Genomic DNA, 26511 nt, shown 5'->3' with positions numbered 1-26511 from the left:
AAGCCTTCCGGCAAATGATTCTTGCCCAGCTGCACCACCATCACCGCAGGCATGCCTTCCTCAGACACCTTCACCCGCACCATTGGGAGAAGCTCCTCCCAACACATTCCTCATCTGGATATCCAGGATACACACACGTGGTCGGGGAGCCTGAGCCTGCATCCAAATCCAGATTCCGCCGCCCTCCTGCTGGCCCAGTGGACAATGCTGTACCTGACTATCCAGACATGAAGGGTAAGGTAAAGGTAAGGTAAAGGTACCCCTGCCCGTACGGGCCAGTCTTGACAGACTCTGGGGTTGTGCGCCCATCTCACTTAAGAGGCCAGGGGCCAGCGCTGTCCGAAGACACTTCCGGGTCACGTGGCCAGCGTGACAAAGCTGCATCTGGCGAGCCAGAGCCGCACACGGAAACGCCGTTTACCTTCCCGGTGGTAAGCGGTCCCTATTTATCTACTTGCACCCGGAGGTGCTTTCGAACTGCTAGGTTGGCAGGCGCTGGGACCGAGCAGCGGGAGCGCACCCCACCGCAGGGATTCGAACCGCCGACCTTTCGATCGGCAAGTCCTAGGCGCTGAGGCTTTAACCCACAGCGCCACCTGCGTCCCGCTACATGAAGGGTACACAGCCACAAATACAGAGTCAGAATCCATGGCAAAAAAAGGGAGCGCTCAGGGGAAACCCCTAAGGACAAACACCCTATAAATTAAATTAAAAGAATTAAAAGCTCTAAAACGGAGCACTAAGGGGCCGCAAGCCCCTCTTAGTAATGAAACGGCAAGGATGGGGATTAAATCAAAATTAAAATGAGGGAAAAGGAAGAGGGTGAAAGGAATTAAAAGAAAGGGATAACGGAAAGATATCACCAGGATGATACATTGAAGGTAAATCACTCTCTCTTGGCTCGCAGAGGACACGCTGTTGGTGTTTCAAATGCACGTGCTGAAAGAGGAAGCTCTGGGTCACATGCATTGGTATAAATAGGTCCCTCGAACCATTTGGACTATGTCCCATTGACCAGATTGCACCCAGCAATGAGGGACCAATCGTGTGTTGTGGCTGACCAATCGTACCCACCCACAACGCAGGGTGTCAGTTTCCAGGTCTCACCGCAATACATGCCCTCTTTAAGCGAGGACCCAATTTATCATAATATTAGCAAATCACCTGTTCATAAAATATGTTAAAGTGGTATACAACAATGTATACAAAATCAATGGGGTATAAAATACCATAAAAACATAGGCTCATCTAAAAATAAATAAATAAATTACTGAATAGGCCTCTCAGAATAAAAAGGAACTGAGCAGTAAGGATCATTGTTGGAAAAACCATTTCATAGCATTGCACCAGTGACAATAAACGACCAACTTCTATCTGAAGCAAGTCAGCCTTCAGAAACATAACAGGCAGAGGCAAAGATCCACACATGACCTGAAAGTTTGGTGATTCCCATCCCTTGAAAAGTAATACAATATTCTGAGGGCATTTTTACCTCTTCCCACAAAATCCAATGAAGACTTCTGTAAGGGCCCCCAACTGGAAAAAGCAAAAGCAAAACATAACCCTCCCTCAACTTTATCACCTGCTAATGGGGCTATACAACCAAGGGGGATTTTTCAAATTATTCACCAAATTTTAAAACAATTGAATCATTCACAATTTTTTTTATTGAGCATAATTTGATAGCAAATGGAAACATCCCTATATAATCCACAAGGGAAGGGTAAGGGAGAACCTTATCTGTGTTTTGCTCCTGAGAATTGCTCACATTTTTTTAGAAAATTGCAGGAAGGAAATAATACATAGTAACAGTGCACATTTGCAGTGACATCTTTAGGTAAAGCATACAGAATATATGGTGCTCACTGTAGAACCCTGGGGATTGCTACCCTTGCGTCCTATAGTTAGGTTATGAAGCTAATCCTATAGGACCACAGCTAAGCTTAAGGAAACAAAAAACCTGAAGTAAGCTTCTTCAGAAGAAACCTTCTTCAAAGAAAGCATAGGGAAGCCAATTCTTCATCTCTAACTGTAATGATGTCAAGATGGTTGTAAGAAAAAAGCAGAATTAATAAAGCTTTCTCTAGTGGTATGTATCTGAATTAATATCTGGTTACATCAGGGGTTGTCAACCTGGTCCCAACCACCCACTAGTGGGCATTTCAGGATTCTAGGTGGGTGGTAGGGGCTTCTACGGCACAAGCTGAATCCTCCATCCATCGAGCACTGGTGGGCAGTAAGGAAATTTTATCATCAAGAAAGATGCATTAGTAGGTATTAAAAGGTTGACTACCCCTGAGTTACATAGTGTGATAGATTGATAGGTTTAGTGGTTGTATGAAACAAGAATATTGTTGAAGTCTATGTGGAATAGAGGGAGCTTTTAATGTGAAATTAGAATACTGTGCACAGTTCTGGTTGCCATATTTCATCAGAGAGCTGGAAAATGTATTTAAGAAAAAGGCATACAAAACAATCTTAAGGGCACAAATTCCACAGAAACACTTTCATGCCTCTTGAATCTGCTAGCAATCAATTTCATTGGATAAACCCAAGATCAAGAGAATGAGAAAATTTACCTCTATCTACTTTCTGCACACCATTGCTAATTATAACAGCCTCCAACAAGTGCCCCAAGTCATATTTTGCTAACTAAAAACAAGGAAACAAACTCAAATGCTTCATGGCGTTTCAGTTGCCTGATTATTTTTCTGCACATTTTTCAATCGTGCAGAATCTGAAGGACCTCCTTGAGGTATCCCCCCCCCATCCCATATCGTCTCGACCCAGCCAAAGGATCTCTGTCTTTGAAGGGTTTAACTTCAACAGGCTCCCATGTAACCATCCAGCCACAGCTTCCAAACATCTGATCAGTGTGTCTGGGGCCGAGTCAGGATGGCCATCCATCAACAGATAGAGTTGGGTGTCATCAGCATACTGATGGCAGCCCAACCCAAAACTCTGGACAAGCTGGGTGAGGGGGCGCTTAAAGATGTCGAAAAGCATTGGGGAGAGTATCGCACCCTGTGGCACTCCACACACCAAGAAGTGGCGCGACAACAGTTCCCCCCCCCCCAAGTGCCACACTCTGTCCCTGACCAGAGTGAAACGAGTGCAGCCATTGAAGGAATGTGCCCTGGACCCCCACGTCGGTGAGGCGGTGGTCCAGGAGTTCGTGATCGACCATGTTGAAGGCTGCTGACAGGTCTAAAAGAATCAGCAGCCCCGACCCGCCTTGATCCAGCTGCCTACAGAGATCATCTGTTAGGGCGACCAGAGTCGTCTCGGTCCCATGACCAGAGCGGAAGCCGGATTGGAATGGGTCCTTTGATGATGTTAATCAAGGAGTTTTCAAACTGCTTTTATGGTTGCATTGTTCTTATTTATTGGTTTTATTATTCTAAATTACACATCACCTTTGGAGTCTTCCACTGTAGTTTATACATTCACAAAAATTGCCCCCCCCCCGGTGACTCACATTTCCCCCACAGCTATTGCATACTGAGTCAATGTTTTCTTCAAGACATCTATCTCAGCTATGATGGTAGATTATTTCCTGGTTAGTCACTGCCAGCTTAGGCCCCATCGGTATATATTAATGTTAGGACTTTTTGCCCTGATGTGGATGTGACCCATGCATAAATTATCTATGTCTCCCAGTTAGACTGGGGGAAAGTTTCTTCAAATCTTACAAAACACATACAAAACACGTTTTTGTTTTGTTGTTTTTCTGTCCTTTCTACAGGAGGAAACACTTTGCACATATGGATAACCAAACCCACATCACGGAGTTCATCCTCTTAGGCTTCTCCAGTGATCCAAAGCTCCAGCTCTTACTCTTTGCAATCTTCCTGTTGATTTATTTCATAACTCTGTCTGGCAACCTAGCCATCATTTTGGCTATAAGAATGGATGCTAATCTTCACACTCCCATGTATGTCTTCCTTTCTCATTTGGCTTCCCTTGATATTGCTTTTTCTTCTGTTACAGTTCCTAAAATGTTAGAAGACTTCCTTTAGGCCAGAAAAGCAATCACCGTTGATTGTTGTTTTACCCAGGTCTTCTTTGTCATGGCGCTTTCAGTGGGAGAGGGTCTCCTCCTCTCTGTGATGGCGTATGATCGGTACACAGCCATCTGTCACCCCTTGCATTATAACGTGATGATGAGCAAATGGGTCTGTTCGCAGCTGGTGTGCAGTGCGTTGCTCACTGGCTTTCTCTATGCTCTACTGAACACCCTTCTGCTAACAACTCTGCACTTCTGCAGGGCCAGTGTAATCCATCACTTCAGCTGTGAAGCCCCACAACTGTTCAAACTTTCCTGTAGCAGCACTTTTGCAAACCAAATGGTGATTTTCACCCTTGGTTCATTTTTAGGGATGGGGGCTCTCTTCATCTCACTGGCTTCCTATATTCACATCATCTCCGCTGTCTTGAGGATACGCTCCATCGAAGGGAAACGCAAGGCTTTTTCCACTTGCACATCTCACGTGACAGTTGTTGTGCTATACTATGGAACAATTTTCTTCAGGTACTTGAAGCCAACCTCAAAGAACTCTCAGGATCAGGAAATGGCTCCCTCTGTCATTTACTTTATTGTGATACCCACAATCTACAGCCTCCGTAACCAAGAAGTGAAGAGAGCGCTACACAATATGGCATGCAGAAAATTTAACAATTGAAGATATTTAATTCTTTTTCAAAGTTCATGTAGTTGGTGTTTTCATGACAAACTGGCATTTGGTCACCAAATACATTTTGAGAAGCACCTTCTGTCTTCTATCTGTAGCGCAGAGCATCTCCTTTGCATGCAGGAGGTCCCAGGTTCAATCCCTGGCATCACCAGGTGAGGCTGGGAGAGCCTCCAGTCTTATATGCAAAGTATACATATAAATCAATATAAGAATGTAAACAAAAATGCATTATTGCACAGGGAAATGCTTTGTGGGGAGGGGGAATAAGTCTGTATTTGAGAAAATCACATATAACAATTATATGGGGAGAGATTTATGCTACCATGCTGGTGAATTTTCAAAAGGCACTGTTGTTGTTTTTCCATCAAAAACTGATGTGACTATCTGCATAACAAAATCAAAGTTTGGAGAAAATGAGAAACTGGTAGAAACTGAATTTTATGTATTCCCTCATTCCTAGCTGCTAGTCAAGGTATAAAATACTAAACTAGATTAAACTCCCTTGCACATAATCTGATTATGAATGAGAAGTGTTACCTACTCTGTCAGGGAGATCTGGGTGGGTGAGCAGGTTGGAGTTGGTCTTACTGAGCTGTGCCCCCCTGGGTACTCAGTGCAGCTTCAGGGTTGGGGAAGGGGAGTTGCTGTAGTCTATAGAGATTCCATCTCTCTCACCAGGCTCCCTGTCCAGTTTAGGAGCAGGCAGGGGGAACCTAGCATGTGTGTTCCTGATATTGGGATTATGCTGGTTTACTGACCACCTCACTGCCCATCAGTTTCCCTGCCTGCGCTGACAGAGCTGGTCTCAGAGGTGGAGTTGAGTTCTGCTGGTTCTGGGGGACTTTAACATTCATGACGAGGCAGCTGGCTCTGTAGTGGCTCAGGACTTAATGGCTGCTATGATGACAATGGGGCTATCCCAACATGTCACTTGCCCAACACATGTGGTAGGCCACACTCTGGACCTTTTTGGTCAACTGGGCAGCAAGAGGGAGATCTGAAAGTGGGGAACATTGACATCAGTCCCTTGCCATGGTCAGATCATTGCCTGTTGAGCCTTAGGCTTCCTGCACCTTTTCCCCTTTGCATAGGCGGAGGACCTAAATGGATGGACTGCCCTCTGAGGCTGATGGATCCAGTAGGCTTCCAGATGACTCTGGGGGATTTTCTGGCTCATATGACTGGCACTACTGTTGAAATCCTGGCCAACCTCTGGAGCACCCGCTCCCTGTTATACTCCAGAGCTTAGGGCAAGGAAACAAGCTGGGAGATGGCTCTCATGCAAGTGGAGGAAAGATCTTGCTGAATGCAAGACGGTGTGAGCATATTACATTGATTCTGGCCCAACTGCACTGGTTGCTGATTAGTTTCTGGGCCGAATTCTAAGTGCTGGTTTTGACCTATAAACCTTAAATGGTTCAGGATTGCAATACCTCAAGGACCACCTCTCCCCCATTAACTGACCTGGACCCTATTACAGTCATCTGAGGCCCTTCTTCATGTGCCTACTCCATGAGAAGTCCAGAGGGGGGCAAGGCAAGAATGGGCCTTTTCTTTGATGGTTACCAGTTTGTGGAATTTTGCATCAGAAAAATACTATATAAGCAGATAAAACCAACACCCAACACCCACTGACCGGAACAGTGAATTCATTTCTCCTTCAGCCTATTTTTGTTCCATGCCCATTTCAAATGTGCCCTACCATAGGTCTGTCCAGTCCTAGATTTTGTGGATGTTTTTTAAGTGTTTGTATGTACACATGTGCATGCGCACGCACACACACACACACACAGAGAGAGAGAGTTTGTATACACTTTCCTCTAAAGTATTTATTTTGTATACACCCTCCCACTAAAATACACATTTTTGTATGCTTTAAAAAACAAACAAACCTGAGACTGTATTTCTAAATTTAGAGAAGTACATAACTCACTTGATACATGTTTACAAGTCTGGGACCAGCACAAACCTCTTTGTTTTAAACTGCAGATTGAACAATTCCCCCCTTTTCCTACCAGATCTGTCCATACCATGTTCAGAAATTACAGAAAGGGGCTTCTACTTAAGCCTCAACAGGAGAAGAACACAGGGAAGAACATGCCCATAGCACAGAAGGAATCTAAATAAAGGAGCTATGCTCATCCCTAACACAATAGAACTTCACCAAATATAAAATGAGTAATCACACATGAAAATTCCTGACATGATGCAAGTGACAACAACTAATTCTAGTTAATAATAATAAGAAAAAGTGGTTGGCTATGCTATTCAGTTCTGTAGATGGTGGGCAAAGGGTTACAATTTACCCTTTTCCCATCACATAAAAATGAACATGTATGTGTTCACTTTCATCAACTTTTGAATATTTATTTGCTTCTTATCAAAATAGAAATTGATTATTTAATCTTCACTAAAGAAAGGATATTTGGGCTTTCTGCCTCAGACATCAAAATAAAGTGGGAGAAAAAAATGCTATCTGAGAATGCTTTTTCACACATATCATGCTTTCCAATGCAACATGGCCCCAAACTGGGACATCTCCTGGGTCTGCACTCCTGCTTCAGTCATGGACCTCGAAAAATTATTATTTTCAGGCACAGCATCCCAAAATGCACATTTTGGAGCACTGTGTGAGGTCATGGACCTGAAAAACACACATTTTGGGGGCACTGTGTGAGATTGTGGTCTAGAAAAAAATGTTGTTTGGCTGAGGGAGATCTTGACTCTAAATCATGCAAGAGTATAGCGCCCAAAATGGCCACCATGCTCTTGTGGAGGAAAATGGGATGTCCCAGTTTTCAGGGACAGTTGATGGGTATGACACTCTCTCCACATACTTCTTCCAGCAAATGAAAATTGAAAAGGTCCAAGTATATTTCTCAATGAGAAAATAAATAAATCTATCTGTGCCATTCAGCATTAGTGAGGGGTGCTGAGATTTTGGGGAGGGCACTTGTGCTACAGAAAGCTTTTCTTAAAGCTCCCTTGACCTCCTGATTTCTCAGACAGTAAATGAATGGGTTCAGCATTGGAGTGACAATGGTGTATATGACAGAAACCAATTTGTTTAGATCAAAAGGGTGGATCCTCTTTGGTCTTGCATACATGAAGAGAGTGGCTGAGAAGAAGATGGTGACCACAGTGAGGTGAGCAGCACAAGTAGAGAAGGCCTTCTTCCTGCCTTGGACAGTTGGGATATGCAAAATGGTACAAATGATACACACATAGGAAACTGTTGTAACTGAGAGTGGGACCAGCAGAATTATCAATGCCAAGACAAAGTCCACTATTTCAGCGACTGTCATATCTTCACATGCCATATTTAGCAAAGGTGAAATGTCACAGAAGAAGTGGTTGATGATGTTAGGGCCACAAAAGGGTAGGCGAGATATAAATACAACCTTCAGCATTGAGGCGAAGAAGCCAGTTAGCCACGAACCCACAGCTAACTGCAAGCAAAGGCGCTGGGTCATGATGGTTGGATAGCGCAGTGGATTGCAGATGGCCACATATCTATCATATGCCATTACAGCAAGAAGGATACACTCTGTACATATGAGAGAGCTGAAAAAGTAGAGCTGTGTCATGCATCCTTCAAATGAGATGGACTTGTCTTCCACCAGGCAGTTGACCAATAGTTTTGGGACAATAACGCAGATGTACCACGTCTCCAGGAAGGAGAGGTTGCTGAGGAAGAAATACATAGGTTTGTTAAGCTGAGGGTTGATTTTGATCACAACAATGATAATTGTGTTCTCCAGGAGTGTCAGGATGTAGGCCACAAGGAATATCACAAACAGAAGCACTTGCAGTTCCATGGTGGTTGGAAATCCAAGTAGGATGAATTCCCGGACAACACTCTTATTCTTGTGGTCCATGGATCTACAGCAATAGAAAAGAAAATAGGAAGGATGAGAGGGAAAACAGAAAAAAATGGGCAGGGCGCATCCTTATCACCTTGACACCCACAGAGCTCAACTGCCTTGTTTCACAATTTTTTTTACTCTGAAGCTTTGTAGCCCATTCTAGAGTCTTCCAAGATTGGTTACATTACAAAATTATTTGGAGATTCATCAGAAGAGCACTAAATTAAGCTTCAGTTTTTAGCATTTTTGCCTTTAATTTCCTGGATAATTTTCAGAAAATATCCGTCTCATCTTGTTTAATTATTATGGACTAAATTGGTGTTTAGGGGTTGATGCTGTTAAAAAGGTTGATTTGATTAATTTTGTTTCATGGTTAAGCTGGTCACATTGTTGACAGGGAGGTGCAGGAAAGGTCAAGGTTAGATAAGGTATCAGGTGAGCACCCCTGGGCACCTTTGACCATGAAGGGCATTTGCAAAGGCCAGTTGTTGTAGGTTGTGAGGCCCTTAAGCTGGATGTGAAGCATTCTTTTTTTAAAAAATAAAAAAATAAAAAGTTTTTATTTCATTTTAATACACCACATACAAAATGAAAATATGAAGATACACAGATATCCATCACCTAACAAGAAAGAAAGAAAGAAAGAAAGAAAGAAAGAAAGAAAGAAAGAAAGAAAGAAAGAAAGAAAGAAAACAACACCACCAATGCATTGAATATTGCTCACAATACATTTAACATAAAAATGACTTTTTCCTATGAGAATGACTTCCCGTCTACTCCTTACTTCTATTTCTCATCTGTTATTCAGTACCATATTATAGCATATTTTGGCTTTGATGTTATTTATTCTATCCTAGGTTTTCCATCAGATTTAAAACTCCTACTGAAGTTACTCAAATGCTGCTACAGACTTCAAACTGTCATTGCTATTTTTCAAATAAATTTTAAATACTTCCCATTTTGTGGTAAATACTTCCTTTGATTTATTTTTTATTCTATCTATAACTGGTCTAATTCTGCATATTCTGTCATTTTTTGAATCCACTCTAGAAGGGACTTTATCACTTTTCCAATTTGTCACAATGAGTATTCTTGCTGCAACCATAGCATAGAGAAAAAGTTCTTTTGCTTTTTTAGGGATATCCAAATCTGTGATTCCCAGTAGGTAAGCTTCTGGTATTTTGCTGAAAGATATTTTTAACATTTTTTCCAGTTCGGAATGGATATCCTTCCAGAACACCTTGATTTCTTTACATTGCCACCATATGTGATATAAATTACCTGGTTTTTCCTTATACCTCCAACAATTGCTTTTATACATTTTGGGGAGCTTCCAAGGGGTTATATACCACCAATGTTGCATTTTAAGGAAGTTCTTTCTTAAAGCACAACAAGCTGTAAATTTTCAATCTTTTTTCCACAATTGTTCCCACTGTCACATGGTTATTGTGTATCCAAAGCCTTGCGCCCATTTAACCATGGCTGCAGTGACCTCCTGGATATGAAACATTCTTGAAGCTCACCTGCCACATTTGCACAGAGTTCTGTAGCCCAGGAGTGAGGAAGGTAGATTCCCCTACTGACCATAAGGTGTGTCCCAGTCTTTGGGGCCTAGCCTTCTTATGCCCCTTAGAATTGGCTTTGTCTCACCCAATGCTGAAGTTAGAATCCCATTCTTCTCATTTGCTCTATAGATACAGTTTAAATAAAATGTGGCCCTAGTCCAACCCATCACTTATATCTCACTTCATTTGAAATGCTTGTTCTGTGCTTGTACTTTCTTAATTTGAGATGGGCCATCAGCAGAAATCTTACATGCCACTTTTGAAGGAACCTTATATTTTATATTATATTTTAAACAAAGCCTGAGGTGCTTTCAGACAGCAGATTTTCAAAACCAGTGGACCTTTGAGCACATGTCAGTAGAAGAGTAACATCTCTTAGTGGTGTTAAGTTCTACTTCTGTTTTCATCCCACAATACTATGTGTCATGTGGAAGGCAGAGGACAGATTTAACTTTAAACCTGCAATCCTATACAAGGCTGTAGTCCCATTCATTGGAAGTAAGTCCCAATGAATTCAGTGGGACTTATTTCTGAGTAGATCAACATAGGATTGCACTGTCAGTATCCTATTTGCACATTATTTCTTGTAAATGTTTGTTGTTTCGTATTAAGTGAGTCTTAAAAGTCTCCAGTCACGGAAGCTTAAAATTAAAGTTGAATTTTACATTACAACATAAATTATGAAGCGGCTCACAAATATAATAGATAACTTAAAAACCATGGGAATGTTCTCTTGCATTTTGTGATGGCTATATCATCACCATCACCATCATTTTATTTATACCCCACCTTTCCCCCTGATGGGACAGGCAGATTACATATAAAAACAATATCCACTAAAAATAGGAAACAAATCAAGTTAAAATATCAATTAAACATTGATAGCATTAATATATATATTTATATACATATAAAAAATCTGTTTAACACATACCAGTAATTACACTATAAACAGCACAGCACCTTACATGCAATAACACCTATAGAAACTATTCTCCCAAACTCTGTTCATTAATTTTGATTGCATTTTATGGCTACAAGTCTTCCACATGAGAATTTACCAAACCTTGGTTATTATTATTTAATTCTATGAAAATGCATTCCTTTTTTTAAAAAAAAATAATCACTCAAATTTGAACATGCCATACAGTTTGTCTGAGATTTGTGTTTATTAAAATATCCATCTTTCCACATTGTAAAATGTGGGACAAATAATGCATTTCCTGAAATCTAGAGGTATATTATAATTGTTGAAGAAACCATCTTCTTTCAGATATACAAAAGCTGAAACTAAGAAATGCAGTGGAATGTGAAGTTCCTCACTGCCCACCTTACTGCATGAGTTTTTTCCTCTATTATTACTTGCAGATAAACTTTCTGCTACATTTCAGTAACATAACTGTTTCTCCTTAGAAAGGAGATGGGAAGATTTTCAGAAGTGGAAGAAAAGGGGGGCTTTAATTTCTGCAGTGATATGAAAAGTTATATTTCAGGATATTAATTCCAGCAGAGAGAGATACTGATTCCTTTCCAGAGTTCTATAACTGAAAGATCAGCACACATCTCCTCCAAAAGAGTAGCAATCTTGCATCACGTTTGAAAGCAGAGTTTGTACTATTTAGGAAATGTTTTCAAAAGCTTCACTGTGTATGCCAATATTCTTGTGCAGACATTAATTACCTCACAGAATTGGGGCTAATTTATATGTGCATTTCCCATTTTAGCATTACTTTCCTCATCAACATCATTTAATGCATATAAAGTGGTTTACAAAGTATAAAAACCAATTGCACAGAGATTAAAATGTGAAATACATCTCTCCTTAAACATACTTCCTTCTTAAAGTGCTAATGCAGGACATTTTCTATTTTTCAAAACTAATGCAGGACATTTTCCATTTTTTAAAACAAACAAACAAACCCTGAAATAAACAAAATAAGCCAGTTGCATCCTTTACCTGATCTACATGTGAACTTCAGTGAGTATTTCATCATATGCTGGATGGTATCTTTTTGGTTAAATTTTGAGCAAGTCCAATTTCTGTTTTTCTTTTAATTTAGAGCTTCTGTGAAGACAACTTGGAACTGTGTTGGATCAAAGAAAAGGCTAATCCAGCAAGAAGTTATGCTGAAAAATTTATGCAGCCTTACCAAAATCATCAGAATTCTCAGAAGAGCAATGCTGCTTGAACTGCCTTGGTGTATAAGTTATCCTGCTAACAAGGGATATCAAGGGAGCTAAATACTCAGGAACTGGTTCATAGAATGCCTTTGTAAATGCAACTGACAGGATAATAGCTCAGAGTTATACAGTACTTTATTATTTGACTTCTACACACCATGAAATGTGTAAACAAGATGTTATTGTAATTTATACTGTTCTGAAGCATGAATGTACTTTAAGAAATTCAAACCTGTGTCCATTCACATGGTCAAAACTGTAAATTAAGGATTCAATATTTTTATTCTTGATCTACAGCTCTTATTTATATAAGTTCATAAGTTCAAGGTATTTTCAGCATGTAGCCTTGTTCCCTACATCCAGGGGTGCTGGCTCCTGGGGACGAAGTGCTCCTCCCCTATATTTTGGGGGTAAGGGCAGTGGCTGCCAGATGTCCTAAAAGCACAGAGCCGATGTGTGGAGCCAAGTGCAGCATGTGCCCAGTGGCTGGCTCCTCCTTCTCCTGCCATGGAGGGGAAGAAGGGTTGAAGCAGCCTCCTATCAGTGCTAGTGTAAATAAGAGGCAGAGGAAGAGCTGGCCATTGATTCACAGGACTGCCGCATTCGACTCCATCTCCCGACATCCTGACATCACACGCATGATGTCAGGATATCACGTCATGTGCCTGACATTGCACGCCCCCCATCACCCTTATAAGCAAGCTGGTGCCTCTGCCAACATCATGGCACTTTTGATTCACTGGTGGCTGGATTCTTCATGTATCAGCCACATACTTTGTATGTGATGCTCATAAAAGATGAAGAAGGAATGTAGCAAACATGAAAAAGTGCAGAACTTTTCTAATCAATCAATGTGATATGTTATATCAGTCCAAATATATCATCTGAACTACCTCTGAGAAAACTGGCAGGGTATATGGGATGGAAATACAATCCACAAACAATGTGGCTGTCAAAATGTTATGGTCATAGATGGGACCAGAACTGTTTGGTGTGTCACCTTTGTCCAGAGAGCGAGTAGAAATGAAAGTAAACATATAGGGTGATTAGATGAAGCACAAACACAGTGGTAGCACATAAAGTTAATGGAGTCAATACCATAATAGGCAAACTGTAGGCCAAGCTCCGTTTCTCCAAAATGATGTCTACTTCTCTATCCCACAACTTGTTTATGCCTCCTGTTTTCCTGGTCTCCTAAGTTTAAAAAAAAGGTACAGAATTTCTCTCTCACACACACATAACTTTCAACAGTTGTACCACCTATGGTTTCTGGTTGTTCCACCAATAAGTATGTTACAGCCAATGACTTAAGACAGGGCCTTTCATGCTTTTATCCTGCATTTTTATACTGTGAACTGCCCTGAGATCGTCAGATAAAGGGTGGTATATAAATTTAATATAAAAATAAATAATAAAAAATAATAAATAATTTCTGTGGTGACACCATGGCTAAGGAACTCCCTCCTGTGAGAAATTTGCCTTGAGTTTCGGACATCTCTTTTCACCACATTTTTTGAAGGCAGTTAATCCATGTTGCCTATTTGGAAACAGGGAGTGCCCTCTGCTATTGGTTTGGTACAGATTTTAATTGTGGTTTTAATAAGCTATATTGTACTTTATAATTTTAATTATTCATCCTATGTCTATCTTGTGGGTATTTATGATGATGGGCGGCATGTACATTTTTTTGAATTAATTAATTAATTAAAGAGGGAAATTTCCCTTGCTGGGGAAACCCTCTCTCCTATACTTGCTTTTGATCCTGCGGGGAGCCGTTGTTTACAGCCATCTATCTGGCTATGCCTCATTCTGAGTCTCATGGCCACTGGACTCCATGCTTGCTCCTGCTAGGATACAGTGGTGCCCCGCAAGACGAATGTCTCGCAAGACGGAAAACTCACTAGACGAAAGAGTTTTCTGTTTTGGAGGTGCTTCGCAAAACGAATTTCCTATGGGCTTGCTTTGCAAGACGAAAATGTCTTGCGAGTTCCTGCGGGTTTTTTCCCCTTCCCCCCCTTTTTCTAAGCCGCTAAGCCGCTTATCCGCTTATCCGATAAGCCGATAAGCCGCTAAAAGCCGCTAATAGCCGCTAATAGCGCTAATCCGCTAATCCGTCAATGGGCTTGCTTCACAAGACGAAAAAACTGCTAGACGAAGAGACTCGCAGAACGGATTCTTTTCGTCTTGCGAGGTACCACTGTACTTGTAATGTTACCAAAGTTTCTTTGCCACCATGAATAGGGGAGGGGAGGAATACACACTGTGGTGGGAAGCTTTTCCTGTCTCACAAAGTACAGTAAGGAACCACACTATCGATACCTTGTTATAACAACCTCTCAGTCTTCTCAGTGAAGAAGTTACATTAAGTACCACACTTTTCCATGTATAAAATGAGGGGTTTTTTTACAGTAAAATAATGTTAAAAAACGTGCCTCGTCTTATACACGGATAGCGGGGGGGGGGGGCAAGTGATTGCTTGTAGCCGTGAACAGGAGCTTGTCAGCGGCAATTTGGTGGGCGATTGGTGGCTGCTACAAGGGCTGCCTTGGATTGGCTGCTGCTGCGCTAATTGAATGGGTGATTGGTTGCTTCAGCTAAGGCTGTAGTGGATTGGCTATTGCTGTGGCAGTTGTGCTGCAGTTCGTTGACGCAATCAATTGGCAACAGCCTGTGTTTAGTGATTTTCGGCGTTACTCCCCCCCCAAAAAAAAAACTCAACAACTCCAGGCAAGCCTTCCCCAAAAAAGATCTGGACAACTCTGAACCATTTCCCCCATTTTCTTAAATTAGACTCCACATGTTATATGTGTGTTATACATGGGGAAAATACAGGACTATGTTTGAACATTGAACGTGTGTGTCTAAAGTTGATGAATAGAAAAAACACCATTAGATATACTGCTAGATAAGCTTTTTAATATTTGTAATTGTTAAAAAAAAATGTTTTAAAAGAAAACTATCATCACCATCATCATCTTACCTTTTCCCAGACTAGGACTCAATATGGCTTATACATATGAAAACAGCACAGATAAAATACAGAAGTTTAAAAACAGATGAATATTAATGACAAATACTAAAGCACTTTAAAACTTTTTTTAAAACAACAACATCATTTCAGATTTGGAAATTAAGTGCCTTCAAATGAACTCATTGAAGCATATTCCTACACTTAACGTTTGAAAACAATGATACATCACTTCAAGGAAAACAACCAAGTGAATGATATTTATAAATTGAAATTTCTTAATTTCCCTCCCCTTTTAATATACACATTTTAACATAAGTGAATATTATTAGTGATTATCCAGCATAATTTCAGAATTAAGCTTGAAATTGTCACATATCAGATTAAAATTTGTTATTCCATACATATAGACGATATCATCACTACCACTGCCACCACCACAATTATTTCAAGTGTATAACCTGCCCTTCCTACCCAAAGTGAGTCCAGGGCAACTAACAAACAAAACCATTTTTTTCCCCTAAAAAAAATTAAAATAGCATTCTATATAGCAGACAATAGTAGCAGTGTAAAACATTCATAAAACTATGTTTCAAACTCTGGACAATTAAAAACTTAATTTAAACAAAATTAGAAACAGAAATAAAATGTGCAAGTATAATGCGTTAAGTTGAATTTGCTTTAAAATGTACATTTTCTGTCTTGTTCCCAATTATGGTAAGAGATAAAAAGGAGATTTTTTTAATTCAAAAAAATCATTTCAAAGCTAAGTTAAGTAGTCAGTTTCAAAGAGTTTTGACATGATTTCAGATATGAGCTAAGATTTCTTAGAAACTTTTAAGCAGAAGTCACTTTTTAAAAAAACGAATTCCATATAAAATTGTGTGCTTCCACATTTTTGTTCATTCTTTGACAGCAGTCACTATTTCCCTGTGCACATTTCCATCAGCCCTCTGGCTCCAAACCAAAGTTACTAGTGTATGAATTGGATAACATATGCTTCTGACCATGAAGCATTTTGAATCACTGTGAGCAAGTGTTCACATGAGAGAGATTATCATAAAGAAGAGGATCAAAGGGTTTGAAGGGAGGTCTGATCTGTATTTGTGAGTCATTTCTTATATTTGAGAATATAAGGGATTCTTCTCTGTCTGGTGTAAGTCTAATGGTCACTAGTGGTAATCGCAGATTCATCATTCCTGCTACAAAATATCTTTCTCATGGCTTCCTTCACATCTTGATTCCTGAGGCAGTAAATGCATGGATTCAACATGGGGGTGACAATAGTGTATACAATGGACACGAGCTTATTGAGATTAAAAGAATGGATTCTTCTTGGTCGGGCATACATGAAGAGAGTGGCTGAGTAGAAAATAATAACCACAGTGAGGTGTGAGGCACAGGTGGAAAAGGCTTTTCTTTTCCCCTTGGCTGTGGGGATACGCAAAATGGTGCCTATTATGCACACATAGGAGCCAATAGTGACAGACAGTGGGATTATGAGGATAAGAAGGGCAAATACAAAGTCCACCATCTCAGCCACAGTTCGGTCTGTGCAGGAGAGGTTCAGCAAAGGTGAGATGTCACAGAAGAAATGGTTGATGACGTTGGGTCCACAGAAACTCAAGCGGGAAATGAAGAAGACTTTCAGCATTGAGATTAGGAAACCAGCAAGCCAAGATCCCACAGCTAACTGCAAACAGAGCCGGGAATTCATAATGACTGGGTAGCGCAGTGGGTTGCAGATGGCGATGTAGCGATCATAAGCCATGACAGCCAAGAGGACACACTCGGTGCAGACTAGGGATATGAAAAAGTAGAGCTGGGCCATGCAGCCTTCAAAGGAAATGCTTTTGTTCTTTGCTAGGAAGTTAACCAGGAGCTTGGGAACAGTCACAGAAATGTACCAGGTCTCCAGGAAAGACAGGTGGCTAAGGAAAAAGTACATAGGTTTTTGGAGATGGCTGTTTGTCCTGATCAGAGTGATGATCACAATGTTCTCGAGGAGGGTCAGGATGTAAATAACAAGGAATATTACAAAGAGCAGTATTTGAAATTCTATGGCAGTAGGGAAACCAAGGAGAATAAACTCCTGGACTCTGGTCTGGTTTTCCAGCTTCATGCCTGATCTAATGACCTGAAGAACAAGGAGTAAACAAAAGCATGCTAAGATGTGTATGGTGATTATGCTAGCAAAACAACACATCATTTTAATGTATATAAAAATACAAGGCAGAATACATGAAAGAACACGACAAACCACATTGTGATGATATACCTCACAACAAATACAGAGGCAAAAGTTGAACGTACTTCTGCTTTTTCCCTCCACATCTGCATCCACTTCCCAGATGTGGTTCCACTGGATAAGAGGGCATTTAAACCTGCTTTTGGAAGTGGATTCAGGGGGCTGCAGATGAGGGATGGTGGGAATTTGAGTCTGATGACATTTCCCGCAGCAACAACAACATGAGAATGGGTCGTCACAAATCCACTGGAAGGGTCACCACAACTGAATGGTAGAACATCTGCTTTGCTTGGAGAAAGTCCCAGACAAACTTTGGAGAACTTCTGCCAGTGGAAATGTAGAAAATACTGAGCTAGATGAACCAGTGGTCTGAATCAGCTTCCTCTATTCCTATTACCACCAACATAATATATATAACCTTCATCAAATTTATCTAATGGAAATCAAGCATACAATATAGAGGAAACAATTCATGTAAGAAGCCTGCATTCTATTATCATAACCACTGGGCTGGTTCACACATAAATGATTGCCATATATAGTATCAGGTGTTGATTTGCATGCTATGTGACAAAGTCATGCCAGATCAAATTCCACAGCCAGAACTATTCTATCAAATCACATTACCGCAAACACCATGATTCCGCAGCCAGTTCACACATTCAACCACCATGTCAGCAAGTGTAGAGTAATTAAGCATGTGCAAACCAGCCCAATGGTGGACATGAGAAATGTATGCAACCATTGCGCCAAGTACAGTGAAACAATGTTTATGCCAAGTTGTGCATACTTTACTTTTAGATCACACTACACTTTTAGTTTACTGTTTGATCTCAGGATCAAATCAAGTGTTTAGGCAGCATGGCATTTTCATAGTTATGGGCATGATCTGGTATAATAAGCAATAGTCCTGTTGAGTTTAGAGTGCACATACTTCAGTGCCTGTGCTTGGATGGATTTTGCTCCACATTTTCTTGTGCATGAGACTGGCAATGAGGTGCATCTCACTTGCTTAGTTATTTGACATTTAACATTGCAAGCCTAACAATATCTACTTGGGCTTACGCCCAAGTAAGTGGGGCTAGGATTGCAGCTGTATCCAATTAAGTTGTTCTGTTAGCATAAGTCGGGGTGCCCAAACTTTTTTCAAAGAGGGCCAGATTTGATGAAGTGAACATGTGTGAGGGCCAACCAAAGTTGTTGAGCCTGGCATAAGTACTTCTGGATGCAGTGAGAGACAAGTGGAAGTCCTTGTGCTAATGGGACAACTTCATTGGATACAACCGTACGTTACTGTTTTGACAAGTCCTTACTTTTTCCCAAGTTATCATTAAAAATACACTTGTTAACTAGAAAACACCAGGCTTGATTGAGATATGAATTACAAAACTATTCCTGTTTACTCAGAAGCAAGTCTCACTGTGCTCAAAAGGATTTTATCTCAGGTAGATTTGCATAGGTTTGGAAATCAATAGGAGTTAAAATAAGCCACAAATAATTTTTAACATTTATTTCAAAGGGACTTAGCTATGTTAACCTTGATCCAGATGTTGTTGGAGCTCAGCTTTGTTTTTGGAACAAAACAAGCCATGCTTGTATCCAAAATATAATGAAAGGGCTTCAAGCTGAACAGAAATTGAGCTTTGCTTCCTTTATATGTTGGAAATGTGTAAGCATTATCAATTTGACTATGAATATTGCTTCAAATTAAATAAAATAAGCATATCAATTGAGTGGAAGGTGAGCCTGCACACTCCTGTAAACCAGGAGCAGGGAAACTCCACCCCTCCAGATGTTTCTGGACTACAGACCCCACCATCCCTGACCATTAGCCATGTTGGCTGGGGCTGATGGGATGTGGAGTCCAATGACATCTAGAAGGCCACAGGTTTCTCAGCACAATATAAATAAAGAAAAATATAAATAAGCACATGCCACACAAAAATTAACATTTGTCTATGCTTCACAAACAAACTATGCCAAATTTAGGAAATAAAAGTTTGTACTCACAACATGCAGTGGACAAGAATGTCTGGAATTTCTGATGGAGTATTTGAATGGAGCTTCCACTATAGTGCTTTCTTAAAGGTGGTGAGAGAGAAAAAAAATACAGGATATAAGGTAGAGCAAACAAGTAGAAGTTTGGAATATAACATACAAACATGAACAGGCTTCAGCTACAAACTATCAAAACCTCTAGTCTGTTGTTTGCCCTGCCCTTTATTCTTTCAGTAACATAGAACATTTAATTCTGCTCAGTCCAGTAACTGTGGGGGGATTTTCACCTGCTTGGAATTGGCTGAGCTCTGTCATAGCTTAGTATATTCATGTAAACAGCACCTGAAGTCTCATCAGAACCTTGTCCCTCAGAGCTTCTTAACTTGGTAGAACCCCTGTCTATTACTCCCCTCCCCATAATCTAAATTAGAAGTTAACAATGGGAAAAGCGTGAGAGGAAGAATAAACTCCCTTGGATGTTGTAATCAAAAGCTCTGAAGCACCCTTTCCAGTGAGACAAAGTAAACTTTATTTTAGAGCTCACCTACTTGGGACTAACAGTTTGGAAGAAAGCAATTAGACACAAGTACCACTTAATGGAATTGATGTCTATTGATTTAGTACTTTATGTTTCAATTTCCATATTGTGTTAACTGAATATTAGTTTAGGGTTTGCTATGAGCGGAAGGATTTGGATCCTGAAATGTGAGGTATAAATGACTAAAATGAATGAATGACTATTATGAGTCATGTTAAACGCATTGGCTTCAGTATAAATGAAATGTATACCTAGTGAAATTTTCTTGAATATTCAGAAGTAGGTCACCTTGTTGGCAGTTGCTTCTGCTTTATGATGGCTTAAATTGCATGGATTCTATTAATCTATTCCAGTGAACAGGCAAATCTAGGACTTGGGTTCAGCAGTTTGACTCCAAGATAGTGATGAAGTCGGAACAAATCATACGATACAATATGATACCATATCAATACTACCTAAGTAATGGACTTGTTAAGGGGTTGTTCCTTAACAGCTATAATTTCGTGATATTTTGGAGCATGGATAGGCAAACAAGGCCTGGGGGCCAAATCCAGGCCAATCGCCTTCTAAATCCAGCCTACGGGTGGTCTGGGAATCAGTGGGTTTTTACATGAATAGAAAGTGTGCTTTTATTTAAAATGCATCTCTGGGTTATTTGTGGGGCATAGGAATTTGTTCATTTCCCTCCCCCCCAAAAAAAAATAGTCCGGCCCCACACAAGGTCTGAGGGACAGTGGACCGGCCCCCTGCTGAAAAAGTTTGCTGATTCCCTAGAGTTTGAATAAACACAGAAAGCTCAACATGTTAAACTTAACATTTTGTTTTGTTTATTGAATTTGATTAGGTTTTGAGAAGGCTAGGCCCACAACTCTCTCATCAGGAAAGCTTAAAATTGAAAATGAGAAATTGGAGAAAAGAAAGGAAGCCTTCCATTGGCCACAATGGGGGAGAGGGGAATTACTATGCCATGCCAGGTCTGGCATAGTTTGAGACCTGAACTGAATGAGGATGGCAGGGTTTATGGCTCTAAAGATCCTTGGGTAATGATGATTGACTATAATAACCATGATTGGGTTACAATCTTTGTGGAAGACCCTATTCTGGGCACCTCTCTGCCCAGAAGATTTGGAGAAAGCAGGGATGGAGCATTTTTGGTGATGGCATCCCATTTCCTGAACTCTCTTTATGTATCTATTCACCCCACAGGTGGAGCTGGGGGGGTAGGGTGGACTGGGGGCTACCACCCTGGGCACAATTTTGTGGGTGGCACAGGGCATCGTGAGCTGTTCTTCTCAGCCTCCCTCTGGCTGTGAGGAGCAGGGAAAGTTGGAAGGTGCCAGAGAAGGACACAGCAGCTCATGGTGTCCTGTGAACCCAGCGCTATTTTTGCAAATCTCAGAAAATGACACTGGGCTTGCAGGGTGCCATGAATGTGCCCCTCAAAACTGGCCAGCCAGTGGGCCATTCCCTAGACAACTAGCTCCCTCTCTGGGCTCAGGCACCTCTTAGTGTCCTTAAGTCAATTTGCCCATGCCACAGGACCAGCACTTGCAGCTAAAGGCCAAAAAAAAGTGGCATGTCCCCCACCCTACAACCATCTCCTTAGTATCTTGAATCTGTTCAGCCACCCTTCTGTGGTCATCAGGCTTGGAGGAAGTGGGGAACATTAAGTTCAGCTTATTGAAGCTAAATCCTGCTCCCCACCTAAAAACCCTCCCTTCTCCTTCAGTGTGCACTCCCTGCCCCCCAGGTGCAGCTTTCAGTCTTGCTGACTCTTAACACAAGTGTAGAACCTGAGATGGCAGTTGGGATGGCAGCTGGGAAAGAATCAATTTTAATGATTATCTTGCAAAAGTAAGGAAAGCCATTTTCAGCCTGAGATGCATGTTTGTTTCTAAGTAGTGTTCCCGATAGGCTGCCTTCTATAGGTTGTATACAAATTGTGGACAAGGCAGAAGTGGGTGTGGCCACACAGAGACCACTCTTCATCCAGGCAAGCAAGAAGTCTTATCACAGCTCAAGGGATGGTCATAGTTTGAAGGCCAAGTGGAGATGATTGAAGGGCTTGAGGTTCCCCACTACAATGGCAGAAGAAATATTGGTGGTGGGGAGGTAACCTGAAACCAACTGCTGGGACTCAGGCTGAACACAAGCCTTGTTGGACATGAGTCAGTAGCTGATGAGGATCAAGCTGAGGAGCATGGAATGCTGAATTAAAACAAACACTGCTCACTGCCAGTTTCAAAAGAAGCTGCCAATAACCTGATTGCTCTGACTTGATGTATGATGTCCCCTTTAAACAACTGAGTTTTATTTTATGAATGTGTTTTATTCTTTTTTAGATGTGGAAAAACTGAGAACTCTGCAGTCTTAAAAATCCACCATTTTTATAAAGTTGTCAATATCTTAGATTATTTTTATTTAGACAATGCATTTTTATGATATGTTCTTGTGTTAAATCAGTGCTATCTTTTCCATGGTCTAGTTGTATTCCCCCCTTACAGCTGTGATCTCTAACCTCAGTTATAAATTACAAGGAAGGAAGAAAAAGGAAAGAATATGACTGGAATGAGGGAGTGGTAGGGAGATATCTTCTGAGGCTACTACCCTTGGGAGAGAACTGCTGATTTTCAGGCCTAGTCCCAAGGTGGGACATGCACATGGCCACAGTGGAAGAAATCTATTTAATAGAAGTTCTTTGTATGCAGCTGCATATGAACACGGAGGCAAAAAACTTACCTGGACACATAATAGGTGAATTGCATTCTTTACTTCTACAAATTTGTGCATAATGTCTTGATTGGTTATTAAATATAAGCTACAGGAAATTTATACCTGCATATGCATATATTAAGATAGTTCAGGCACAGATAGGCTAGGGAAGCTAAATACAGTAAATGCATTTGCTTAGTATTTTTATGCCCATGCGAATAATGTCTGCTTGATGTCGATGCAGTTTAGCTGGTATAGTGTAGTGTAGGAATGGAGAACACATGACCTTTCAGATATTGTTGGGTTCCAACTCCCATCAGTTCCAGTCAGCATGGCCAGTCCTCAGAAATGACAGTGGTTGTTGTTAAGCAAAAGCCTGAATATCCACAGATGCATAGTACTTGGTGTACACATTTGGAACAAGGTCAAGTAATAGAAACTCTGGAATCTGGGGAGAAATTTGGATGAGATTTATTTTTGAAGCATATTAACTGGTTGTGGGCAACAACAACAAAGCACATTTCTTCCTCTGAAATTCTCCATGGTTCTATAGTAAACTGTGATGGGGCTTTACTAAAAACTGATTTATGAATACAACAGAGCCAGGTCCAACTTTGCACTCAGAGACAGACTTACTTGGGAGAAAATCTTGTTGGTTTCAACATAATTTATTCCAAAAGAATGGTAACTTTCAGATGACCTGTTTATTAAGCATTCATCCCCTTCTCCCCGCCACAAAATTTGCATGGAGTTTTGATTGCATCAGCAATTTGCTGAGCATTCATTCTGATTTGTTTGTGGGGATGCTATGCCACATTACCTCAAACAAGTCTTATTCCACAATTCGGAGTGCATTTTCCCGCTGCTTTCCTTATTGCAACAAGTCTGATCTTGGAGGCTAGAAGGCTTGTTGTGCAGCAGTGCAACAGCATATCCACTTCAATTGTACAACCTGAGTATGTTGGTTTGTCATTGAATGCCAACCCAAAACAGCAACAGGCTGTAAGTGCCCTAGGTTTTACAGTATTAGGCTGCAATCCAAACCCACACACACATAGATATATCAAACTAGTACAGTGTGGGAGCCAGTGTGGTATATCAGGGACTAGGCTCTGGGAAACCAGGTTTCATATCCCACCTTGGGCATGAAGTGCTTTGGGTGATGTTCAGGCATGACCTGCCTCTCAGCCTTACCTTCCTCACAGTCCTTCAAAGTGATGCAGAAATGTCAAGATTTAAAGTGGAGTGGGTGGGAGAAAAGATAGGGAAATTTAGACTGAGAGATTTATCTACCCCCACTTCCCAGTATAAGTAATAAATAAATACACAGCAGAATTATTTACCAGCTTTTATTACTTTTTTGTTTTTAACCAAAATGGGTTATATGCATGAAAGGTTTAAATTCATTTTTAAATATTATTGAAATCACCATTTTTTCCCCAGGGGGTACTCAAGGGTACGCAGTACTGACAACTCTTTTTATTGTTAAAAAGTGTGGCACTTACTGTAACAACTTCATGGTGAGTACTGGCACCTATTTTTCTAGAAAAAAAGCACTGATCATCATTATTATGTATTTTTAAGGTGCAAAAAGGGGAGTTAATAGATGCTGTATGACATCTCTTCCTTCTTGTTCTTGCAAGTACCTTGCATTCAAGAATGGAAGAAACCAACCAGACAAATGTGCCCTATTTCATCCTTCTGGGATTTCCCGGCGCTGCAGAGCTTCAGATTCTCCTTTTTGTACTGTTCATACTTAGCTACCTGCTGACCCTACTAGAAAATCTCATCATCATCATAGTTGTTCGGCTGAACAACAGCCTTCACAAGCCCATGTACTACTTTCTGTGCAACCTCTCTTTCCTTGAATTCTGGTATGTCACAATCATTGTCCCTAAGATGCTGGCAGATTTCCTCACACAAGACAAGCGTATCTCCTTCCAAGGCTGCCTGACACAACTGTATTTCTTTGTCACATTTGTGTGCACTGAATACATCCTTCTGGCTGTTATGGCTTATGACCGGTATGTGGCCATCTGCTACCCACTGCGGTATCCAGCTATCATGAGTAACAGTTTATGTGCTCGGCTCTCAGCGGGATGCTGGACATGCGGCTTAATTACCTCTGCAATCAAGCTTAGCTTCATCGGTCGGCTGAAATACTGTGGCACTGACAAGATCAACCACTATTTCTGTGACATTTCACCTCTCTTGAATGTATCCTGCACAGATTCTTCCATGGCTGAGCTGGCAGATTTTATCCTCGCTCTTATGGTTATCATGGTCCCACTCTGTGTTGTTGTGCTGTCCTACGTCTATATCATCTCAACGGTGTTGAAGATCCCTTCAGCTCAAGGCAGAAAGAAAGCTTTCTCCACCTGCAGTTCCCATCTCACCGTTGTGGTGCTGTTCTACTCTACCACACTCTTCACCTATGCACGGCCCAAAGCGATGTATGCCTACAACTCCAACAAAGTGGTGTCGGTGCTGTACACTGTAGTAGTGCCCCTTCTGAACCCTCTAATATATTGCCTCAGGAATAAGGAAGTAAAAGATGCACTGAGGAAGACTCTATCAGTTTAAGGAACTGATGAAGTTGGGAGTTGGAATACAGGACACCATAAACTGTTGGATAGTGGAAAACAAAAGAAGGCTGCAGTCCTATACCCACCTAGGGGATTTCTTTTTAATCTACTTGATATGGGGATCTGATTGATTTTAAGTTTTGATCATTTGCAGTTCTGAAAACTCTTCTGTCAAACTTACTCTTGGTTTGTCCTGTTTATGCTGTTTCATTATTTACAATGTTGTGGCCATTGACTATACCAATTTACCTGAGAGTCAGCACCACTGAACACAGTAGAACTTACAAGTAGAAATGTATGGATTGCATCATAATGCCTTTTGTGGGTGTTCAGCCTGATCACATAAGGACTAAATGTGTATGTGGGACATAGGAATACACCGCAACCCTTAAGCCCTAATACTAGGCATGTTGTTGTACCCAATCTTTCTGTGTTGGCTGGAAAGGTATGAAGGTTGCCCTAAGCATAATCAGCTGAATTCACTTTTATGCCTCTTTACAACTGGAAATTGTAATGAGAAGGTTTCTAAGAAAATTCAGCACTGTTAAGATCTTTGAAAGTCAGGGGTAAAGGCGGTACACCTGGTCGTGCAAGGGAAATGGGGACAGGTGTGGTGTACATGCTCTGCCCCCCTGCATGCACTTTGCATTTGCACGATCAGGCTGAATGCCTGAACAGTGCTCCAGTGTTTTTGAATTTGGGTTACACACTTCAGTCTCTTATAGCTGAGAAATTTAATTAAATGAACATGCTTGAAATAAAATGGCAAAATGAGCAATGCTGGATATATTCTGCACCTCCTTGAAACACAAATACCAGCAATTGTGGTATGTCAGCAAAAAAAGAAACAGTGAGTTTTAGCTAAGCAAGTTTTACCTATGTTAACCATGTCCATTAATTTCAATGGGTCTACTCTGAGTATCAACAAGCACAGGATTCAGTCCATGTTTCCCCCTTTGATAATCTGACACATCTGTGATGTATATTTTTTAGAACCTTTAGAAGTTGTTTTAAGCTGTTTTTAACAATGTGTTTTAATTGCTGCAATCTGCCTTGTGATCTCAGGTTGATGGGTTAATAATAATAATAATAATAATAATAATAACAACGCTATTGTCCATCTTATTTCCAGTGAATAAATTTTTGATGTTCATGT

At 40.8% G+C, this 26511-nt stretch overlaps 4 protein-coding genes across 4 annotated transcripts in view; 2 read left to right on the top strand and 2 right to left on the bottom strand.

Moving 5' to 3' along the window:
* LOC309354852 (vomeronasal type-2 receptor 26-like) overlaps positions 1 to 26511 on the top strand; it is a gene marked incomplete at both ends in the record, with an annotated part of 356212 nt that overhangs the window by 212670 nt on the left and 117031 nt on the right. The window lies entirely within an intron of this gene.
* LOC309356108 (olfactory receptor 6B1-like) lies at positions 7595 to 8572 on the bottom strand (the record flags this gene model as incomplete). Its single annotated transcript, XM_081887287.1, has 1 exon — positions 7595 to 8572. The coding sequence occupies one exon, from the start codon at positions 8570 to 8572 to the stop codon at positions 7595 to 7597; it is 978 nt and encodes a 325-aa protein (XP_081743413.1).
* On the bottom strand, positions 16437 to 19620 carry LOC309355508 (olfactory receptor 6B1-like; the record flags this gene model as incomplete). Its single annotated transcript, XM_081886445.1, has 2 exons — positions 19533 to 19620; positions 16437 to 17411 (listed from the first exon to the last, which is right to left on the bottom strand). The coding sequence occupies exon 2, from the start codon at positions 17394 to 17396 to the stop codon at positions 16437 to 16439; it is 960 nt and encodes a 319-aa protein (XP_081742571.1). The 5' UTR covers positions 17397 to 17411; positions 19533 to 19620.
* Positions 24430 to 25353, top strand: LOC309355556 (olfactory receptor 6Y1-like; the record flags this gene model as incomplete). The annotated part of the gene is made up of 1 exon (XM_081886501.1): positions 24430 to 25353. The coding sequence occupies one exon, from the start codon at positions 24430 to 24432 to the stop codon at positions 25351 to 25353; it is 924 nt and encodes a 307-aa protein (XP_081742627.1).

The sequence above is a fragment of the Podarcis melisellensis genome (genome assembly GCF_964234715.1).
Source record: "Podarcis melisellensis genome assembly, chromosome: 13".
NCBI lineage: Eukaryota > Metazoa > Chordata > Lepidosauria > Squamata > Lacertidae > Podarcis > Podarcis melisellensis.
The sequence above is the reverse complement of the archived record's forward strand: the minus strand, read 5'-3'. Positions and strand labels throughout refer to the sequence as shown.